Raw genomic sequence first — 19997 nt, 5'->3', positions numbered from 1 at the left:
CCACGTACAGGGCATGCCCTGAGGATTTTAAACCATTTCACAGCCGCAGGGATGAACTCTCGATTCAGGCCGATTGCCTACTGTGGGGAAACCGCGTAGTCATGCCCCAGAAGGGCAGAAAGGTGTTCATCAGAGAACTCCACAATGAGCACCCGGGATTGTCATGATGAAGGCAATTGCCAGGTCACACGTTTGGTGGCCACGGATAGACGCAGATCTGGAACTTTGTGTTCGCAGGTGCAACACATGTGCCCAGCTGGGCCATGCGCCCAGGGAAGCTCCCTCCTTAGCCCCTGGCCATGGCCCGCCAAGCCTTGGTCACGCATCCATGTGGATTACGCAGGTCCTGGCCTATTCCTTCAATGAAAAAGTCTCTCAGCATTTCTCTCCTCAGTTCATCGGAGAACTCACATAAACTAGCCAACCTCCGAACTTCCGCCACAAAGTCGGGTGTGCTCTGGCCCACACAGCGTCTGCAGTTGTAGAACTTGTGCCTGGCCACGTGTAGGCTGCTCGCTGGCTTCAGATGGTCTCTTACCAGTGTGCTCAATTCTTCAAACGACTTGCTTGCTGGTTTCTCGGGTGCCAACAGATCCTTCATTAAAGCGTATGTTTTTGAGCCACAGCTGGTCAAGAGATGGGCTCTTCTCTTGTCTGCCTTATCGTCGCCCAACCAGTCTTTGGTTACAAAGCTTTGCTGGAGCCTTTCTATAAAGTCCTCCTAATTGTTTCCCGCATTGTACTTTTTATCTGATCCGTTGTTCGCCATTCTGTGGATTCTGTAATCCCGTAACTCGTCGCCACTGTAAAGTCCTGTCCCCTCAGTACAGATTCACACGAGGCATGTAGTGAAGTCAAGGTCACTCTGGACCTGCACCTTTATTTCACAGCTCTGGAATGCTGCACTTGCCTGAGACCTGTGCTTATATACCTGTCTCTTGCAAGTGCACCCCTGGTGGTAAGGTATGCTGGTGGTTACAGGTCATATCTTATTACAGTCATGTATAGCATGTTGGGATACAGTTATATATAATAATGTAAGATACATGACAGTCTTTACCTTTCCGTCATTGTTCGTATGTTCGTATGTGTGACTCCAGACCCACAGCAATGTGGTTGACTCTTAACTGCCCTGTGAAATGGCCCAGCGAGACACTCAGTTGTACAAAACTGCTATTGCAGTGGTTCAAGAAGGTGGCTCACCACCACCTTCCCAAGGGGGAAATTAAGGATGGGCAATAAATGCCGGCCTTGCCAGCGACGCCCACATCCTGTGAACTAAAAAAAAAATGAAGGCAGCACATATTTGCCAAGGGCGGATTGAGACCAATTGAATCTTGAGGAAACCACAAAAGGGGATTGCAGAGATATTTTAGACGACGGCTTGTTATTATTAACAAAAGTGCCAGAGTTATAGGAAAAGACTGGTGAAGGTGGGCTTTGCAACTTGGAGAGTGAACAAAAGTATGTGAAGCATATAATAAAAAGGTAAATTAACAGCAGGACAAGGGGACACTGCTTCAAACTCGCGAGGGGGCTGATCTCAGAAAACTCTTTACACAAAGAGTGAGTAATTCACGAGGTCATGCACTTCGGCAGAAAAAAAATCAAAGAGCAAGTTATTGTTTAAATGGGGAAAGATTGAAAAGTGCCACAATACAGCAGGACCTGGGGGCACTCGTGCATGAAACACAAAAGGATAGCATGCGGATACAGCAAGTGATCAGGTATCTTGGTCTTTATTGCAAAGGGGATGGAGTATAAAAGCTGGGAAGTCTTGCTACAGCTGTACAGGATATTGGTGAGGCCACACCTGGAATACTGCGTGCAGTTTTGGTTTCCATATTTATGAAAGGATATACTTGCTTTGGAGGCAGTTCAGAGAAGGTTCACTAGGTTGATGAGGGAGTTGACTTATGAGGAAAGGTTGAGTAGGTTGGGCCTCTACTCATTGGAATTCAGAAGAATGAGAGGTCATCTTATCGAAATGTCTAAAATTATGAGGGGGCTTGACAAGGTGGATGCAGAGAGGATGTTTCCACTGATGGGGGAGACTAGAACTAGAGGGCATGATCTTAGAATAAGGGGCTGCCCATTTAAAACAGAGATGAGGAGAAATTCCTTCTCTCAGAGGGCTGTAAATCTGTGGAATTTGCTGCCTCAGAGACCTGTGGAAGCTGGGACATTGAATAAATTTAAGACAGAAATAGTTTCTTAAATGATAAGGGGATAAGGGGTTATGGGGAGCGGGCAAGGAATGGGAACTGAGTCCATGATCAGATCAGCCATGACCTTATTGAATGGTAGTGCAGGCTCGAGGGGGCTTATGGCCTACTCCTGCTCCAATTTCTTATGAAATGTATTCCCAGAGAGAGGAATGGAGAATATTTAAGCACTGGATTGTTATTACAGAAAAGATTACATAGGATTACACGGGATATTTGGCACAGAAAAAGGCCATTTGGCCCAACCAGTCCATGCGGCGTTTATGCTCCACTCGAGCCTCCTCCCATCTTTCCTCATCTAAATCTATCAGCATAACCCTCTATTCCCTTCTCCCTCATATGCTTGTCAAGCCTCCCCTTAAATACATCGACACTATTCGCTTCAACCACTCCCTGTGGCAGCGAGTTCCACATTCTCACCACTCTCTGGGTAAAGAAGTTCCTCCTGAGTTCCCGATTGGATTTCTTGGTGACTATCTTGATGTGATTGCACTGGAGAGGAGATTTACGAGGATGTTGCCAGGACTGGAGAATTTTAGCCAAGAGTAAAGATTGGATAGTTTGGGGTTGTTTTATTTGGAACAGAGGAGACTGAGGGGGAGACTTAATTGAGGTGTATAAAATTATGAGGGGCCTAGATAAAGTGGATAGGAAGGGCTTATTTCCCTTAGCAGAGGGGTCAATAACCAGGGGGCACAGATTTAAAGTAATTGGTTGAAGGATTAGAGGGGCTTTGAGGAGAACTTTTTTCACCCAGAGGGTGGTGGGGGTCTGGAACTCACTGCCTGAAAGGGTGGTAGAGGCAGAAACCCTCACCACATTTAAAAAGTACCTGGATGTGCACCTGAAGAGCCGTAACCTACAGGGCTACAGACCAAGAGCTGGAAAGGGGGATTAGGCTGGGTAGCTCTTTGTCGGCCGGCACGGACACGATGGGCCGAAATGGCCTCCTTCTGTGCTGTAAATTATGTTTCTATGAACCAGTTGAATCTTGAAGCGTTGTGGGAGGGAATGTGTGAAGTCTTTCGGAATGAATGAATTGAGATGGCCAAAATGGCTTTTCCCATCTGTAAATGTCTGGTGATATAGTGCCGTGAAGTCTTTGATGACATCAACTGGAACAGGTAGTCAGGGCCTCGTGTTAACATCTCCTCTGAAGGTCAGTACCCTCCGTCTATGCAACACACCCTCATTACTGCACTGGGGTGCTACCATAGTTTTTGACCTCAAGTCTCCAGAGCGGGGCCTTGAACCCTTAGCCCCAGGGGTAAGAGTATGACTAACTGAGCCAAGCAGGTTGACGTCAGCAGACAACAACATTGAGCGCCCCCACTCAGCAGAAAATCAGGCAGGATTAACCTTAAAAGAAGCTTCTTACCTTCAATGGTGAGATCAAAGGCCACGCTGTCGAACTGATCTTTCGAGGTCACCTCACACCTGTAGGCCCCTGTGACTGTCTTGTCAACTTTAATTACCTTCATCTCATAGGTGTAAATCTGTAGAGAGACAGTTTATTATCTATTGTCGTAACAGAAACATAGAAAATAGGAGCAGTCTTGAGCCATTCGGCCCTTCGAGTCTGCACCGCCATTCAATGTGATCATGGCTGATCCTCTATCTCAACACCATATTCCCACTTTCTCCTCATACCCCTTGATGTCTTTTGTTTGTAGAAATTTATATTTCCCTCTTAAATATATTCTATTACTTGGGCTCCACAGCCTTCTGTGGTAGAGAATTCCACAGGTTCACCACCCTCTGAGTGAAAAGATTTCTCCTCATCTCGGTCCTAAATTTCCTACCCCGTATCCTGAGACTATGTGACCCCTTGTTCTAGACTTCCCAGCCAGGGGGAAACATCTTCCCCGCATCTAGTCTGTCCAACCCCATCAGAATTTCATACGTTTCAATGAGATCCCCTCTCATTCTTCTAAACTCTAGTGAATACAGGCCTCGTCGACCCAATCTCTCCTCATACGACAGTCCTGGCATCCCAGGAATCAGTCTGGTGAACCTTCGCTGCATTCCCTCTATGGCATATTCTTTCTTAGGTAAGGAGACCAAAATTGCACACAATACTCCAGGTGCGGTCTCACCAAGGCCCTGTGTAACTGTAATAATGGCTTTGCTCCCGTGACCTGCCCATTTCCTCCCCTCCGCTGGCTCTCTTGCATCTCTGCAACAACTGGTGTCACCTGGCTGTCCTTGCTTAGCAAGCTGGGGCTGGTGTTTTTACACCCATGTAACAATGGGTGAACCAAGAGGCCACACCTGGAGTACTCCGTACAGTTTTGGTCTCCTTATTTAAGGAGGGATATTCTTGCTTTGGAGGCAGTTCAGAGAATGTTCACCAGGTTGATTCCCGCGATGAAGGGGTTGGCTTTTGAAGAAAGGTTGAGCAGGTTGGGCCTGTACTCATTGGAGTTTAGAAGAATGAGAGATGATCTTATTGAAACGTATAAGATTCTGAGGGGGCTTGACAGGGTAGATGCAGAGAGGATGTTTCTCTTCGTGGGAGAATCTAGAACTAGGGGGCATGGTTTAAGAATAAGGGGTCGTCCACTTAGAACTGAGATGAGGAGGAATTTCTTCTCTCAGAGGGTTGTAAATCTGTGGAATTCTCTGCACCAGAGAGATCTGGAGGCTGGGTCATTGAATATATTTAAGGTGGAGGTAGACACAATTTCGAACAATAATGGAGTCAAGAGTTATGGGGAGCGGACAGGGAAGTGGAGCTGAGCCCAAGATCAGATCAGCCATGATCTTATTGAATGGTGGAGCAGGTTCGAGGGGCAAAATGGCCTATTCCTGCTCCTATTTCTTATGTTCTTATGACAACTACTTACTACCAGTCCTGGCCTTGTGGGAGTTGGAAACTGCAGGCATGTACTTGCCCGACCCACACTCTTTAAGCAATGGTCCCAGTTACAATAATGTATCCAGGGAACTAATGGCACGCACAGTAGCTTACATTAGACGTTATCGTGTCCGCCGTGGCTCAGTGGGCAGCACTCTCGCCTCTGAGTCAGAAGGTTGTGGGTTCAAGTCCCACTCCAGGGACTTGAGCACAGAAATCTAGGCTGACACTCCTAGTGCAGTGCTGAGGGAGCGCCGCACTGTCGGAGGTGCCGTCTTTCAGATGAGACGTTAAACCGAGGCCCTGTCTGCTCTCTCAGGTGGACGTAAAAGATCCCCTGGCATTATTCGAAGAGGAGCAGGGGAGTTATCCCAGCCAATATTTATCCCTCAACCAACATCACTTAAAAACAGATTATCCGGTCATTATCACGTTGCTGTTTGTGGGAGCTTGCTGTGCGCAAATTGGCTGCCGTGTTTCCCACATTACCACAGTGACTACACTCCAAAAAGGACTTCATTTGGCTGTAAAATGCATTGGAATGTGCTTAAGACGTGAAAGGCGCTATATAAATGCAAGTCTTTTTTTCAAACGTGTCAATCAGAAGGTTCTGACAGACAGCAGGTGAGTGACACAACTGGGCAAAGCTGTCACAAAAGAGTTTCCCTGGGACAACCTTCTGAATTAGCCCAAGGGGCAACTGTAAGTCCAGCAAGAGCCGACACAGACACGATGGGTCAAATGGCCTCTTTCTGTGCCGCAAACATCTTTCTGTGCCGCAAACATCAACAGCCGAGCTGATTGGCAAAAGAACCAAAGACAACGCAATTTAAAAAGCGTTTTTTTTTAACGCAGCGAGTGGTTGGGATCTGGAATGTACTGCCTGAGAGGCTGGTGGAGGCAGACTCAATTTTTATCTTTCCAAAGAGAGTTGGATCAGTATCTGAAGGAAATGTTTTTTTGCAGGGCTGTGGGGAAAGGGCGGGGGGGAGGGTGGGACTGGCTTAAGAGCCGGCACGGGCTCGACAGGCCGAATGGCCAGCTTCCGCTCTAGAAGGCAGATTAGGAAAAGGGGAGGCGCAACGAGACCTGGGTGTCATGGTACATCAGTCATTGAAGGTAGGCATGCTGGTACAGCAGGCGGTGAAGAAGGCAAATGGCACGTTGGCCTTCATTGCGAGAGGATTTGAGTATAGGAGCAGGGAGCTCTTACTGCAGTTGTACAGGGCCTTGGTGAGGCCTCACCTGGAATATTGTGTTCAGTTTTGGTCTCCTAATCTGAGGAAGGACATTCTTGCTATTGAGGGAGTGCAGCGAAGGTTCACCAGACTGATTCCCGGGATGGCAGGACGGACATATGAAGAAAGACTGGATCGACTAGGCCTGTATTCACTGGAGTTTAGAAGGATGAGAGGGGGTCTCATAGAAACATGTAAAATTCTGACGGGACTGGACAGGTTAGATGCAGGAAGAGTGTTCCCGATGTTGGGGAAGTCCAGAACCAGGGGGCACAGTCTAAGGATAAGGGGTAAGCCATTTAGGACCGAGATGAGGAGAAACTTCTTCACTCAGAGTGGTTAACCTGTGGAATTCTCTACCACAGAGAGTTGTTGAGGCCAGTTCGTTAGATATATTCAAAAGAGAGTTAGATATAGCCCTTATGGCTAAAGGGAGCAAGGGATATGGAGAGAAAGCAGGAAAGGGGTACTGAGGTGAATGATCAGCCATGATCTTATTGAATGGTGGTGCAGGCTCGAAGGGCCGAATGGCCTGCTCCTGCACCTATTTTCTATGTTTCTATGTAACCATTCTATAACTGAGGGGCCTAGTTGGAGGCGTCTCATCCTGTGCTCACCTTGGTCTTTCCATCGTACGTCTCCTTGAACTGATACTGCTTGCTAGCTTTGCTCCCCAGATCCATCCATTTCCCCTTAAACCACTTGATGGCGGGCTTCTTGATCAGACTGCTGGAATCAACCTTCGCTATCAATGTGATCGTTTCACCTGTTGGAAAAAAGGCAAGAAGACATCAGTCGGCCCCCCCTCCATCGTCCCGCTCTCTGTTGTTCTCCGGTACTCAACGACATCCCGATAAATCCCAAGGGGTGTGGGGCACGAGGACCCGGCAGTGATTCAGAGCCTGCACGTTCGCAGCCTCGATGTCCGATCCGACCCGGAGCTCAGCCTCTGGCCCCCGTGACCTCTCCATCACAAGGTCCGCCTACTTCCACTTCCAGAACATCGCCCGTCTCCGCCCCTGCCTCAGCTCGTCTCCTGCTGAAACCATCATCCCTGCCTTTGTTACCTCCAGACTCGACCATTCCAATGCACTCCTGGCTGGCCTCCCGTCTTCCAGCCTCCATAAACCTCAGTTCATCCGAAACTCGGTCACCCATGTCCTGACTCCCATCGAGTCCCGTCCACCCATACCCCCCCCTCTACATTGGGGAGACCAAGCGCAGATTGGGGTGACCGCTTTGCGGAACACCTCCGTTCGGTCCAATAGTGTGACCCCGAGCTTCCAGTCGCCTGTCACTTTAATTCCCCGCTCCACTCCCACTCCGACCTCTCCTACACTGCTCCACGCAAGCTCGGGGAACAGCAGCTCATCTTTCGTTTAGGCACTTTACAGTCTTCCGGACTCAACATCGAGTTCAACAATTTCAGAGTGTAACCGCTGCCCATATTTTGTTCCCTTTCCTCGCTTTTTTTAATAAAAATTTCCCACCCCTTTTTTTTTAGCTTGTTTCTCTCTCTTTCCCATGGCAGCTGGTAATTATTCCACCATTCATACCCTATCTAGACTCATCTTTTGTTTCCTAACTTCTGCCATTACTATCTCAATTCGGCCCATCATCCCTTGTGTCTTTCTAATCTCTCCTGCCTTCCACCCTATCACAGACCTTCCCTTTTGTTCCTCCCCTCCCCCTTTCACTGCCTCTGCACTTCCTTAAGAATCTGTTATATCTCAAACTTTTCCAGTTCTAAGGAAGGGTCATCGACCCGAAACATTAACTCTGTTTCTCTCTCCACAGATGCTGCCCGACCCGCTGAGATTTCCAGCATTTTCTGTTTTTATTTCAGATTCCAGCGTCCGCAGTATTTTGCCTTTATGTAAGAATCTATTGATGTCAGTCTCGAAAGCTCCAATTGACCCCAAGTTTCCACAGCCTTTTGGGGGAGAGAATTCTAGATTACCACTGCCCTTTGTGTAGAAAAAGTGATTTCCCTCCTGATGGCCCTGGCTCCAGTTTTAAGATATTGTCCCCCTCATTCTGAATTCCCTTCTCCCCAACCCATCCCTGCCCAGCACAGGATATAGTTTCTCCGTGGCTCAGTGGCTAGTACGCTTGCCTCTGAGTCAGAAGGCTGTGGGTTCAAGTCCCACTCCAGGCACATAAATCTAGGCCGACACTCCCAGTGCAGTCTTTCAGATGAGACATTAAACCGAGGCCCCGTCTGCTCTGTCAAGGGGAAGTAAAATATCCCATGGCCACTATTTCGAAGAAGAGCAGGGGGAGTTCTCCCCGGTGTCCTGGGCCAATATTTATCCCTCAATCACCATAACAAAAAGTCAGATTATCTGGGGTCATCATCATGTTGCTGTGTGTGGGAGCTTGCTGTGCAGCAAGTTGGCTGCTGTGCTTCCTACATTACAACAGTGACTCCACTCCAAAAGTATTTTATTGGCTGTAAAGCGCTTTGAGATGTCCAGTGGGCGTGAAAGGTGCTATATAAATGCAAGTCTTTCTTTTACCCTATTGAATCCTTTCAACATTGGAACCCCCTTAACCTCTGACACTCGCCGAGACCAGGATCGTCACTCTGCACAACAGCAGGGCAATAATTTGGCTTCCTGCACAGACTCACCAATACGAGTTGACAGCGATTCGGGTTTCTCAATGAAGAGGCCAGCAAGTTGTTGATGAGAGTCCACTGGGGCTGTGTCTGCGGAGAACAAAAAGATTCCAGCTGTTACGAACACTCTCAGGAAAGCTACAACACACCACGTAAGAACACGTTTTCAAAACGTGTATTGTATAAAATGAGCAAAGCAAACACAACAGCTAATGCAGGCAAAATTGCTTTAAACTCTCGGCTTGCTTTAGGCCACAGTGACATTCATTCCTGGGTTACATAATTGTTCAGGAAGATAGGAAGCAAAGCTTGCTGAGATAACATTGGAAAAGGACGATAGCTTTAGACAATGGAACAGAAAGTTGAGAAGGACGAGACCCCTATGATTGTGTGGGTAAAGCAATCTGTTCAATGTCCGATAGGTTATAAGATGCCCAACAACTCAGCAAGAATTTTACTGTGGCTACAAGAGCAGGTCAGAGGCTGGGTATTCTGCGGTGAGTGTCTCACCTCCTGACTCCCCAAAGCCTCTCCACCATCTACAAGACATCAGGAGTGTGGTGGAATACGCTCCACTTGCCTGGATGAGCGCAGCTCCAGCAACACTCAAGAAGCTCGACACCACCCAGGACAAAGCAGCCCACTTGATCGGCACCCCATCCACCACCTTCAACATTCACTCCCTCCACCACCGGCGCCCCCTGGCTGCAGTGTGCACCATCTACAAGATGCACTGCAGCAACTCGCCAAGGCTTCTTCGGCAGCACCTCCCAAACTCGCGACCTCTCATCATCATCACAGCAGTCCCTTGAAATCGAGGAAGACTTGCTTCCACTCTAATAATGAGTTCTCGGGTGCGGGAATTACAGTCTCTGTCACAGGCGAGACAGATAGTGGTTGGAGGAAAGGGAGGGTGGGACTGGTTTGCCACACGCTCCTTCCGCTGCCTGCGCTTGATTTCTGCACGCTCTTGGCGACGAGACTCGAGGTGCTCAGCGCCCTCCCGGATCCACTTCCTCCACTTAGGGTGGTCTTTGGCCAGGGACTCCCAGGTGTCAGTGGGAATGTCGCACTTTATCAGGGAGGCTTTGAGGGTGTCCTTGAAACGTTTCCTCTGCCCACCGCGACCTCTACCCCCGAGAAGGACAAGGGCAGCAGGCACACCACCAGCTCCACGTTCCCCTCCGAGTCACACACACCGTCCCGACTTGGAAATATATCGGCCGTTCCTTCACCGTCGCTGGGCCAGAATCCTGGAACTCCCTCCCTAACAGCGCTGTGGGAGCACCTTCACCACACGGGACTGCAGCGGTTCAAGAAGGCGGCTCACCACCACCTTCTCAAGGGGCGATTAGGGACGGGCAATAAATGCCGGCCTTGTCAGCGACACCCACATCCCAGGAACGAATAAAAAAAAGAAAATTAGACGATGAATGCTTGTTTTTAAAAACTGGTCACGAAGAGGGATACAAAACTTCAGTCGGTTAGGAACTTCAGCCACTTTCAAGGCGAGGTGCCGGGAATGGCAGGAATAGGCAATCTCTCATGATTCCCCGGAGAGTTCTTTGCCCGTGAGTTTCCAGGCAGAGGACTGCGTGTACTGCGCTGTGTGTAGTCTTAAAATCGGCTTGGTCCCGGCCTGCAAGACCTCCTGCTGCAGGAGGGCGACGGCTGACTGCAGCGCGGGCAGGTACAGCAGGAGCGGCGAGGTCGGGGCGAAGGAGCGGCGAGGGTTCGTGGAGCGACGTGATCGGGGCCCAGGAGAGGCGAGAGTTCAGGGCCCAGGAGAGACGAGGGCCCAGGGGGCAGCACGGGCCCAGCCCACACAGTGCGATATGTGTCCGCACTCGGTCCGTGCAGCAGAGCTGGACTCCAGGCGTCCTGGTTCAACCCTTGCCACTGGACCAAGACCTGGCTCTGTCAAGCCCGTGTGGTGGCTGGTGTGCAACGGCCACCCCACGTTAAAAAAATCTAATCACAGGCATCTTCCACCCTTCAACATATAATTCGGGATCTGGAATATTAGGTCCTTCATTGAAACACCTGTGAACTCATTCCTTTTCGGCGTGGAAGCAAGTCATCCTCGATACGAGGGACCGCCTATGATGATGAATCTTAAGATGAATGTTTTGAAACAATGACCACTGGCCAGCAGGAAGCATAGCCCACGTGGGAATAGTCACACAGTATTAGGGCTGCCAGTGTCAGCCGTGGCTCAGTGGGCAGCACACTCGCCTCTGAGTCAGAAGGTTGTGGGTTCGAGGCCCACTCCAAGGACTTGAGCACAAAAATCTCAGCTGACACTCCCAGTGCAGAGCTGAGGGTGTGCCGCACTGTCGGAGGTGCCATCTTTCAGATGAGACGTTAAACCAAGGCCCCCACTGTTCCCACAGGTGGACGTAAAAGATCAGATAGCACTAATTCAGAGAAGAGCAGTGGAGTTATCCCCGGTGTCCTGGGGCCAATATTTATCCCTCAATCAACATAACAAAAAACAGATTATCTGGGTCATCATCACGTTGCTGTTTGTGGGAGCTTGCTGTGCGCAAATTGGCTGCGTTTCCCACATTACTACACTCCAAAAGTATGTCATTGGCTGTAAAGCACTGAGAAGTCCGGTTGGTCATGAAAGGCGCTATATAAATGCAAATCTTTCTTTTATAATACTGCTCCGATTTTCAGTCCATTGATTACATGCTTAAGTTGACTTTGAGGGAATGAAGATCGGGCAGGTTCGATAGAGGCCAGGCGGGTTCGACGGAGGACGGGCAATTTGCTCTGCCAGATTACTTCCTTTGCCTTGAAGATGAAAATCTGCCCCACGGTGTCGCAAGCCTCAAGGTGCCTGCCTGGTTATACAATTGGCGACCTTGTTGGATCAAACCCACAGTATATCAATAGACACCAATCCACGCTATACTGTACGTATATACCTGGAACGCTCAATGCAGCTTTAGTGCTCACGTAACCAGCGGAGGTCTATTTAAATGCAAATGAGAGGATTATGCAAATACTACCCCTCTGGTGTGGGCCATGAATTAGCAGCAAATATCCCTGTCATTTGTACTGATATAAATATCTTCCTATTATGTTGTGAGACCGAGCTGTGACGATCACTGTATTCAATTCTGCTTGGAAATCCCATATTACACGTTTGCAATGAGCTGCTGAGAGCATAGCGATTGTAATTGTACAAGAGGCCGGAACTATAGATTACATTTGGGTCTGACTTTAATTAACTCTCTCTGTACTCCCGTTCACGGCAAACTGGGTCAGCCACACAAATACTGTGGCAATAGTGTCAGCTGTGGCTCAGTGGGCAGCACACTCGCCTCTGAGTCAGAAGGTTGTGGTTCAAGTCCCACTCCAGGGACACAAACATATACACTCCCAGTGCAGTGCTGAGGGAGCGCCACACTGTCGGAGGTGCCGTCTCTCAATGAGACGTTAAACCGAGGCCCCGTCTACCCTCTCAGGTGGATGTAAAAGATCCCAGGGCACTATTTCGAAAACGAGCAGAGGAGTTATCCCTGGCATCCTGGCCAATATTTATCCCTTAATCAACATAAGAAATAAACAGATTATCAGGTCATTATCACATTGCTGTTTGTGGGAACTTGCTGTGCACAAATTTGCTGCCGTGTTTCCTACATTACAACAGTGACTACACTCCAAAAAGTACTTCAAGCGCTTTGAGACATCCGGTGGTCATGAAAGGCGCTATATAAATGCAATTCTTTCTTTTTTCTTTTAACATACTAGGAACAGGTGTAGGCCATACAGCCCCTCGAGCCTGCTCCGCCATCCAATAAGAGGTTTAGAATTGAAAAGTAGGGAAGTTACGCCAAACCTGTATCGAAGCTTGGTTAGACCATACTTGGAGCACTGCGTACAGTTCTGGTCGCCGTATTCTAAGGCGGCACTGGGGAGGGTGCAGAGAAGATTTACAAGGATGATATCATAAATGTGAGGGTATACCTATCAGGAAAGATGAACAGGCTGGGTTTCTTTTCTCTTGAAAGAAGGCTGAGGAGTGACCTAATAGAGGTCTTAAAAATGCTGAAAGGTTTTGATAGAGTGGATACAGAGAGAGTGTTTCCACTTGTAGGGAAGAGCATAACTAGAGGCCATCAATATAAGATAGTCACCCAGAAATCCAATCGGGAATTCAGAAGAAACTTCTTTACCCAGAAAGCGGTGAGAATGTGGAACTCACTACCACAGGGAGGGGTTGAGGCGAATAGTATCGATGCATTTAAGGGGAGGCTAGACAAGCATATGGGGGAGAAGGGAATAGAGAGTTATACTGATAGATTTAGATGGGGAAAGAAGGGAGGAGGCTCGAGTGGAGCATAAACGCCAACATGGACTGGTTGGGCCCAATGGCCTGTTTCTGTGCCGTATATCCCCACGTGATCCTATGTATGGAAGATCACGGCTGATCTTCGACCTCAACTCCACTCTCCCGCCCGATCCCCATATCCTTCTATTCCGGCAAAAATCTAAAAATCCCAAAATCTATCGATCTCAGCCTTGAATGTACTCAACAACTGGCCATCCACCGTAATATTCTATATAATAGTCACCAATGGAAATTTGGAGAGGCAGCGCTGTCACTAACTCTCCGGCCTCTTGCCAATCAGGTCCAAGAAGCCTTCTGGGTCAGTGCTGTAATCATAGAATGGCACTGCACAGAAGGAGGCCATTCGGCTCCTTGAGCTAGTGATGGACCGTTGAAAGCGCTATCCAATTCATCTCATTCGACAGTAACATTCAAAGGGGATTGGATGTCTAATTGAAGGGGAGACATTTGCGGGGCTGTGGGGAAAGGGCAGGGGGAGTGGGACTAAACGGACAGCTCTTTCAGATAGCCAGCACAGGCACGACGGGCCGAATGGCGTCCCTCTGTACTGTAAAATTCACCGATAGAAAAACAAAAGGAATCTGAATTCTTACCATCTTCAGGAAGTTCAGGAGTAGGCAGGTCTGCAACTTAAAGAAAAACACAGAAAGCATTAATAACTGCCAAAAAGTATTAATAAAGATATTTTATATGCAAGAAATTTCACAGAAACAAGGAATAAATCATTTGTTTCACTACCTGGTGCAGGGGCTTCGGGTACAACTGCTGGAAGTAGAAGAGGAGAATTAATTATTGTCCTTTTTCTAACAATCTTGCCAATTTTCGCCCCCTGCCCCTTTGCCTCCCCGGCTCCACAGTTGCGCACCAGTAATCATTATCCCAAGTGGTCATTATCCCAAAAGTCTAGACAATGATCGTCAGCTGGACATTCGACCCTGGAAGGCAGCACAATCGTGTCCTGGGTCCAATATTTATCCCTCAGTTAACATAACCAAAAAATTGATTATCTGCTCACTGTCACATTGCTGTCTGCGGGAGCTTGCTGTGCACAAATTGACAGCCGCGTTTCCCACATGACAACAGTGACTGCGCTTCACAAAGTACTTGGTTGGCTGGAAAGCGCCCTGAGACGTCCGGTGGTCATGAAAGGCGCTATGTAAATGCAAGTCTTTCTTTCTTTTCTATTGCTGTCCTCACTCAATGCCCCGTCCCACGATAAATACCTGTAGTGGGGGCAGGAGGGAGGGAAGAAGGTCATCGCATGGTGACCCTCAGCGGGGGACCCTGACCAAGTTGAAGGGTCGGGCAGCTGAAGGCAGGGCTGTTTGATATCCAACACTCTAATCTCACCAGTGATGAACACTGCAATGTACGTACACTGTGAGTATGCTCACACGTTTGTCGAGCTGTTGATCCACGGGTACGCTCGCGGCCGTCCGCGAGAGGTGGGCGCCGGAGGGACTGGAGTGCATTGTCACCCCCGGCAACCAAATTTTAATTTGATTCATTTGTCAGTTTTAGTGCCCCCTTTAATCAAGGGGCACTTGACTATTGGTTCAACAAAATAGTTGTAGAGCTGTTGAGTTGGGAGTGGCTTAGCCAGTCACGTGATGTTCACAAGTCTCAATAAAACCCCAGCCAGTTGGGTTCAGGGGATCCACAATGAGGCAGGTGGTTGTGAGCCTGGTGGATGAACTGATAACGTGTAGTGTGATTGTTAAACCTTTGTTAATAAACCAACTAGTTCGTAATAACAATGTGTTGCTACGAATTCTTAAGCAAAGAACCCATGAAGCAAGTACGTTGCATATTCCCAGTTGGGTGAGACTGGACAGTGTGCATGGAAGCCCATCGCAGCCAGAGTCAGCAACACTTTCAGAAGTGGAGAGTGGAGAGAACATTGGAACAGGAGGAGGTTATTCATCCCCTCAGGCCTCCTCCGCTCTTTAATGGCTGATCTGTACCTCAACTCCATTCACACGCCTTTGCTCCCTACCCTTGCCTGACAAAAAAAAACGAGCGATCTCAGCCTTGAAAGCTCCAATTGTCACCCAGTTGACTTATGAGGAAAGGTTGAACAAGTTGGGCCTCTACTCATTGGAGTTTATTATTAAATAATAACTTTTATTTATATAGCGCCTTTAACATAGTAAAACGTCCCAAGGTGCTTCCCAACAGTGTTAGACAAACAGATACATTTGACACTGAGCCACAGAGAAAATTAAGGCAGATGATCAAAAGCTTGCTTAATGAGGGTGGTTTTAACGAGCGTCTTAAAGGAGGAAAGAGAGGCGGAGAGGTTTAGGGAGGGAGTTCCAGAGCTTGGGACCCAGGCAACAGAAGGCACAGCCACCGATGGTTGAGCGATTATAATCAGGGATGTTCAAGAGTTTAGAAGAATGAGAGGTGATCTTATTGAAACGTGTAAGATTCTGAGGGGGCTTGACAGAGTAGATGCAGAGAGGACGTTTCCCCTCGTGAGGAATCTAGAACTAGGGGGGCACAGTTTCAGAATAAGGGGTTGCCTATTTAAAACTGAGATGAGGAGGAATTTCTTCTCTCAGGGGGACCCAGAGAGCTGTGCAGGCTGGGTAATTGAATATATTTAAGGCGGAGATAGACAGATTTTTGAACGATAAGGGAGTCAAGGGTTATGGGGAGCGGGCGGGGAAGTGGAGCTGAGCCCAAGGTCAGATCAGCCATGATCTTATTAAATGGCAGAGCAGGCTCGAGGGGCTGTAGGGCCTATTCCTGCTCCTATTTCTTATGTTCTTATTAGCTCTTATCCACAGGCTTTTGACGAGCGAGTCCTAGATCTCTACGACCACTTTATAGAGTTGGGAGCGGCTTAGCCAGTCACGTGGATGTTCACAAGACTCAATAAAACCCCAGCCAGTTGGGTTTCGGGGGATCCACGATGGGGCAGGTGGTTGTGAGCCTGGTGGATGAACTGGTAATGCGTAGTGTGACTGTTAAACCTTTTGCTGATAAACCAACTAGTTGCTACATTGCTATTGTGATAAAAATGTAATTAAAAAAAAAAAAACAATGCAAAGACCACACAAGAGAAACTTAAAAGTACTTACCGGGAGCCACCTCAGCCACAACCTTTTCTGTAATGTAACAAAAGACAACAGATTAATTAACGGGCAATCTCGGCCAGCTTATTTGGCTCTGGTGGATCTGTTGGCGTACGTGCCAGAACTTTACCCACCGGCTTCCTTCACGTGGAGCTCAAACTTCTCCTTGGCCGCGCCCAGGACCGCCATATAGGCCGAGTCGTCCTGCTTGGCCAGGTCATTGATGGTCAGCGTGTGCTTCTTGCCCTCCACCTTGATGCCGTACTTGGGGCCGGTCACCAGGTCCTTCCCGCCCTTCTGCCACTTCACCTTCACGTTTGGCTTGTCCACCTCGACCACAAACACCGCCTTCCCGCCCACATCGCACGTCTGGGTCTGTGGCTTCTTGGTGAAGCCAGCTGTGGGGGGGGGGGGGAAAGAGAAGAAGAAGAGATCAAAGCTGTAGGCTGTCGCGAGGAAAGAGACGAAGATTGAAGAGGAGGGGAGAGAGGAAAAGGGGAAGAGTAGAGAGGCACAAAAACTGCAATTGCACGGTTAAAAATGATGCACACTTTCCATTATTTCCTGCTCAGTGACTTCTCAAAATGGCCGCCTTGGCTCCCAGAATGCACAGCAAGGTCAACCCGCCATTTCTCTCGCTAAAGGGAGAACCAATTTTATAAAAAGGAGAGAGGGGCTCTGGAGCAGGTACAAAATAAGATGACACCAGAACTGAGCTGTTATAACTATCAGGAAAGGTTGAAAAGTCAGTTTCCTTGAGAAAAGAGCAGGCTGAGGGTTGACCTGATAGAAGTCTTTACAATTATGAAAGGGTATGATTGGGCAGACATAGAGAAGATGTTTCCACTGATGGGGGAGACCAAAACTAGAGGCCATCAATATAAGACAGTCACCAATAAATCCAACAGGGAATTCAGAAGAAACTTCTTTACCCAGAGAGTGGTGAGAATGAGGAACTCGCTGCCACAGGGAGTGGTTGAGGCGAATAGCATGGATGCACTCAAGGAGAAGATAGATCAGTACATGAGGGAGAAAGGATCAGAAGGATATTGTAATGTATGCACCGGTGAGTATGCTCACAGGTTTGTAGAGCTATTGGGTACGCTCGCGGCCTTCTGCGAGAGATGGGCGCCAGAGGGACTGGAGTGCATCATCACCCCCGGCAACCAATTTTAATTTAACCCGTTTAATGTCCAAAGTTTAATTTTGTTTATTTGTCGGTTTTTAATGCCCCTTTAATAAGGGGGCACTTAATCGACAGATCAACCAAAATAGTTGTAGAGCTGTTGAATTGGGAGTGGCTTAGCCAGTCACGTGATGTTCACAAGACTCAATAAAACCCCAGCCAGCTGGGTTCAGGAGATCCAGGTGGTTGAGAGCCTGGTGGATGAACTGGTAATGTGTCATGTGATTGTTAAACCTTTTGCTAATAAGCCAACTCGTTCTTAATAGCAATGCGTTGCGATGAATTCTTAAGCAAAGAAGCCATGAAGCAAATATATTACAGATAGGTTGATAGGGCGAGGTGAAGAAAGGGCCAGAGGAGGCTCGTGTGGAGCACCAACACCGGGTTAGACCTGTTGGTTTTGAATGGCCTCTTTCTGTGCTGTACATTCGCTGTAATCCCAAGTCACCTAGCTGCAGTGGGCACCCCAACAAACAGCTGAGCCAAAAGCATGCACAGAAGCTGGAGCTCTTCATCGCTCCAGTGGTCAAGGTGTCGGTGTGGACCCCTCAACAACTTACATTTGTGTAGTGCCTTTAAAGTAGCGAGGTGTCCCAGAGAGCTTCGCAGAGGCACAATCATATAAACAAACGCCCAAGGGCTATTCTGATGCCTAAATGCTCTCTTTAACTCACGGTAACCGCTTGGTAGTCAAACTGAACATGGCATCGGGAGTTTCCATTCGGATTAGGTTGCAAGGAAAGTTCCCGCAAAGGGGGATTTCTCATTGCCTGTCTCTCCCTTTGTAATTTGGAAAGATTGGGGTTTTCTATGGAACAGAAGAGGCTGAGGGAAGATTCAATTGAGATGTATAAAATTATAAGGGGCCTACATAGAGTGGAGGAAGAGCATCCGGGAGGGCGCTGAGCACCTCGAGTCTCGTCGCCGAGAGCATGCAGAAAGCAAGCGCAGACAGCGGAAGGAGCGTGCGGCAAACCTGTCCCACCCTCCCTTTCCTTCAACCACTGTCTGTCCCACCTGTGACAGAGACTGTGGCTCTCGTATTGGACTGTTCAGCCACCTAAGGACTCATTTTAGGAATGGAAGCACGTCTTCCTCGATTCCGAGGGACTGCCTATGATGGTGATGATAGGAAGGACTTATTTCCCTTAGCAGAGAGGTCAATAACCAGGGGGGCATAGATTTAAAGTCGGTAGAAAGGTTAGAGGGGAGTTGAGGAGAACTTTCTTCACCCAGAGGGTGGTGGGGGTCTGGAACTCACTGACTGAAAGGGTGGTAGAGGCAGAAACCCTCACCACATTTAAAAAGTACCTGGATGTTCACCTGAAGTGCTGTAACCTACAGGGCTACGGACCGAGAGCTGGAAAGTGGGATTAGGCTGGGTAGCTCTTGGTCAGCCGGCGCGGACACGATGGGCCGAATGGCCTCCTTCCGTGCTGTACACGTCTACAGTTCCATGATATGAAACTCGTATTTATCATCATTTGAGATGAAGGAGATGTAGCCCTAGGTTGCGGCAATGGGTAGATGGGCTCAATCACAGATTTGATGGATAGTTGGAAAGGATATATAGATTCTTCCTTCATTCGTCCTGCATGCTGTCTCTATTTCTCTCCGTCTTGTATAATTATATCTTCAGATTTGATTTTTTCCCAGAGTTCCTTTGCCTGAACTTCCCTAGCCGTTCATTCCACTCCTCCCCCATGTTCAATATCTACATCACTTATTCATGCTATTCCACGTCAACTCTTCAGTCTCTCTTTCTCTCGCCCTCATCCATCCTCTTTATTATATTAATATTTTATTCACATCTTCCAACATTACAACAGTGACTACACGTCAACATTGGCTGCAAAATGCTTTGGCACATCCTGAGGTTGTGAAAGGTGCTATATAAATGCAAGTTCTTTCTTTTTTTTTAAATCATTCATTCCTGGGATGTGGGTGTCGCTGGTATCTCAGTGTGGTTTGTGGGATCTTGCAGTGCTCACATTGTCTGCCTCGGTTTCCTACATTACAAGACTTCACTGGCTGCAAAGCGCTTTGGGACATCGTGAGGGGATGAATGGTGCGACATTAAGCCCAAATCTTTCTTTTTCGTTGGATCAGCTATCGCAGCTCAGACTGGGAAATGAAGCTGGGAGCTTCCACCCACCTGTATAAAGAAAGACTTATAAAGGGATCAGTGCTGGGACCCCAACTATTTACACTCTATATTAACGACTTGGAAGAAGGGACCGAGTGTCACGTAGCCAAGTTTGCCGACGATACAAAGATGGGAGGAAAAGCAATGTGTGAGGAGGACACACAAAATCTACAAAAGAACATAGACAGGCTGAGTGAGTGGGCAAAAGTTTGGCAGATGGAGTAGAATGTTGGAAAGTGTGAGGTCATGCACTTTGGCAGAGAAAATCAAAGAGCAAGTTAT

At 48.2% G+C, this 19997-nt stretch overlaps 1 protein-coding gene across 2 annotated transcripts in view; it reads right to left on the bottom strand.

The window, feature by feature from the left end:
• The window catches only part of mybpc2a (myosin binding protein Ca), a 108833-nt gene that overhangs the window by 77342 nt on the left and 11494 nt on the right, over positions 1-19997 (bottom strand). Inside the window, exons 2-8 of one of the 2 annotated variants that reach the window (XM_070861775.1) lie at positions 16518-16781; positions 16390-16416; positions 14042-14068; positions 13897-13932; positions 8953-9030; positions 6938-7086; positions 3604-3721 (exon numbers count right to left, since the gene is read on the bottom strand). In XM_070861775.1, coding sequence (XP_070717876.1) covers positions 3604-3721; positions 6938-7086; positions 8953-9030; positions 13897-13932; positions 14042-14068; positions 16390-16416; positions 16518-16781 — 699 coding nt within the window. The remainder of the gene's footprint in view (positions 1-3603; positions 3722-6937; positions 7087-8952; positions 9031-13896; positions 13933-14041; positions 14069-16389; positions 16417-16517; positions 16782-19997) is intronic. The other variant, XM_070861776.1, reaches the window with a different exon arrangement.

Source organism: Pristiophorus japonicus, chromosome 19 (genome assembly GCF_044704955.1).
Source record: "Pristiophorus japonicus isolate sPriJap1 chromosome 19, sPriJap1.hap1, whole genome shotgun sequence".
NCBI lineage: Eukaryota > Metazoa > Chordata > Chondrichthyes > Pristiophoridae > Pristiophorus > Pristiophorus japonicus.
Note: the sequence above shows the minus strand (reverse complement) of the source record. Positions and strands in the feature narration are given on the sequence as shown.